The sequence below is a fragment of the Grammomys surdaster genome, unplaced genomic scaffold (assembly GCF_004785775.1).
Source record: "Grammomys surdaster isolate TR1022 unplaced genomic scaffold, NIH_TR_1.0 1064, whole genome shotgun sequence".
NCBI classification, from domain to species: Eukaryota; Metazoa; Chordata; class Mammalia; order Rodentia; family Muridae; genus Grammomys; species Grammomys surdaster.
Window position 1 is genome coordinate 1,065 of NW_021605483.1, and position 2,907 is coordinate 3,971.

At 38.4% G+C, this 2,907-nt stretch overlaps 1 protein-coding gene across 1 annotated transcript; it reads left to right on the forward strand.

Moving 5' to 3' along the window:
* Nucleotides 1-1,760: 1,760 nt before the first annotated feature.
* Nucleotides 1,761-2,031, forward strand: LOC114634718 (dynein light chain 1, cytoplasmic-like; the record flags this gene model as incomplete). Its single annotated transcript, XM_028783342.1, has 1 exon — nt 1,761-2,031. A coding segment is annotated over one exon (271 nt), but the record flags the coding sequence as incomplete, so codon positions are not given.
* Nucleotides 2,032-2,907: the final 876 nt, after the last annotated feature.

A 2,907-nucleotide genomic window follows, 5' to 3' on the forward strand; every position in this document is an offset into this window, starting at 1 on the left:
TTCTCTAGATAAACATATGTCAAGTCATAGAGAGAATGAATCTATGTATGTAGAAAGAGAATTTAATAGAATGACACAATAAAGGCTGTTGGGCAAGGGAAATTAGAAAAATCAAAGCCTTGTTGATTTCATGTTGCAGGACATTACAGCAGGAAGCCAAGATTATGATATTCACAGATCCTAACAGATAATCAAAGGATAAGTTGCCAAGAGCCAGACAGCCTGCTGCCAGCAAAGAACATTTGTGGTACCCTATTCTGGGTCTTACTGTCAGCTATTGCTGCACCTAATTTTCCTCTGAGATAAAATGCCCTTCAGTACTCTTCTGCTCTAGACATGTCTGACTTATTTTCTTCCCAACCTAAAAATATGCTTACTAAGAATTTCAATGTGAAGTTATCACTTGACAAGGAAAACTCTTAAACAGGAATCCCAGACAAGCAAAAGACACAAATTAATAGCTTATTAAATTTTGCCCTTTTATTACTTATGTATAGACTATACACATGAGATCATAGTTTTTGATTCATATAATGTATGTAACAGCAAATGGGTTATAAGCAAAGTAAATTGGATATGTTGGCCTAAGTTTATTTCATTCATAATAAATTAAACTTAATAAATACAAAAAGACAAAAACCTATTTAATCAATATACCCACTCAGGTAAAAGTATTGTAAATAATAATAAAAGTCTGAATGTTTCTTTAAAATGGGTAACATGAACATATATACTTTAAAAAAAGAACATATACATTTAAATATTATTGTCTTGTTTTTTTTTTCTTTTTTTTCTTTTTTTTCTTTTTTTTTTTTTTTGGTTTTTCGAGACAGGGTTTCTCTGTGTAGCCCTGGCTGTCTTGGAACTCACTCTGTGAGTGCTGGGATTAAAGACATGCGCCACCACCACCCGGCATTATTATTGTCTATTTTTAAGGACATAATATATGTAATCATACAATTCTGGTCACAATGGTATGTCATTGAACCCTATCCCAATTCTCGTACACAACATGGTCTCTATCCCTTAAGGATCTAAATTAGTTTTAAAGGGTTGACTGCTCCTAGACTAGTAGATGCTAATCATTATGGCCATTGTCCTCACTCATATTAGAACAACATATCTGTCCATTGAAATATGATAGATACATATTTGAATCTTTATAGAGACATAAACATGTTAATAATTTAAGAGATATTCATATCCAGTAAAGCCTTTTTAAAAACAAATACAAAATGATTGAAAGATCCACCTCAGAACTTGCGTCTTATATTCTAAATTAAACAACATTTTCATATCTTCAGCTCTGTTGAATTAAAATAATCACAGCAGAGCTTTTTAAATATTGCTAAACCTCTACGAGAGAGAGAGAGAGAGAGAGAGAGAGAGAGAGAGAGAGAGAGAGAGAGAGGCAGAGAGAAAGAGACAGAGAGAGAGACAGAAACAGAGACAGAGAGACAGAGACAGAGAGACAGAGACAGAGAGACAGAGAGAGAGAGAGAGGGAGAGAGAGACAGAGAGAGAGAGAGAGAACTGCCCCAGCCTTATATTTTGATGCTAATTCCCCTTTGCTGTGAAGGGCTATAGAGGAGGAGAGAATCAGTACACAAGAAAATTCTTGTGAACCTTCTGCCCACCTTAATTTGTAAAATAAAAGCTGGAGAGATGCGCCAAGGCTTCAGTAGCAACCAGCTGTCCTCTGCTGCTTGAGCCAGCACCTTTCCTAGTAGTTCACAGCAGCCTCTTGGCCCCTGCTCCAGGGTAACTACATGCGACCAGAAGGATATGATCAAAAAGGCAGACATGTCGGAAGAGATGCAACAGGACTCAGTGGAGTGCACTACTCAGGCATTGGAGAAGTACAACATAGAGAAGGATATTGCAGCCAAGATCAAGAAGGAGTTTGACAAGAAGTACAACCCCACCTGGCACTGTAATGTGGGTCAGAACTTCGGTAGTTATGTGACATATGAAACTGAACACTTCATCTACCTGGGTCAGATGGCCATTCTTCTGTTCAAATCTGGTTAAAAGCATGGACTGTGCCAAACACCCAGTGATCCATCCAAAAACAAGGACAGCATCCTAAATTCCAAGTACCAGAGACTGAATCCTCAGCCTTGCTAAGGGAACACCTCATTTGAATCTGTTGTGTTTTGTACAGGGCATCATTCTCTGTACAAGTTTGTGGTTATAAAATTAGCAAAACACCTTACATTTGTATTTATTTTGTAGTCCATACTTCTGTACCCCATTTTTTCTCCTTCAGGATACTCTTTTAAAAATAAATCTGTTGGAGATGTAAAAAAAAAATAAACAATAAAGACTGGAGCCAGTGATTGGGCAGAAGAAGGGGAGGTGGAGAAATAAAGGTTGGTGGGAGGAGAGCATTGGGGAGGAGAGAGAAGATGATGGTGGAAGATGGAGGAGGATGACAGGGAAGCAGGAGGTGGAAGGACAAATGCAGGGTCTGGAAATCCCACAAGTTATAGGGGTCTCATAGCTGGGGAACAGAGTAGTGAAGTGGTGAATCTGTCCAATTTAGGTGTGCAGCATATATTCATAATTATTGGGTTGTGTTTTCTTTGACCAGTCGTATCTGGGTTGGTGATTCACCACAACAAATTCACACCCAACTTATTGTTTAGAATTCAGCTAACCTGAGGTAAAACCCCCATATAAAGCTGAGTGACTCTGAGAGGCCTACAAAGAACAGCAGAGAGGCTACCTCCCCCAACCTCCAGACAGAGAACTCTGGCCAGGGTCAGGAGCAGCACTCAGCCTGAAGCTGCATTTGATCAGTGCCCTGTAAAAACTGCAGATATATAACCTTTGGATACTTAAAGATAAGAAACACAATAAATATCTTTTGGGCTTTATGTGATGACATTTTGAAAGTTTTGACAG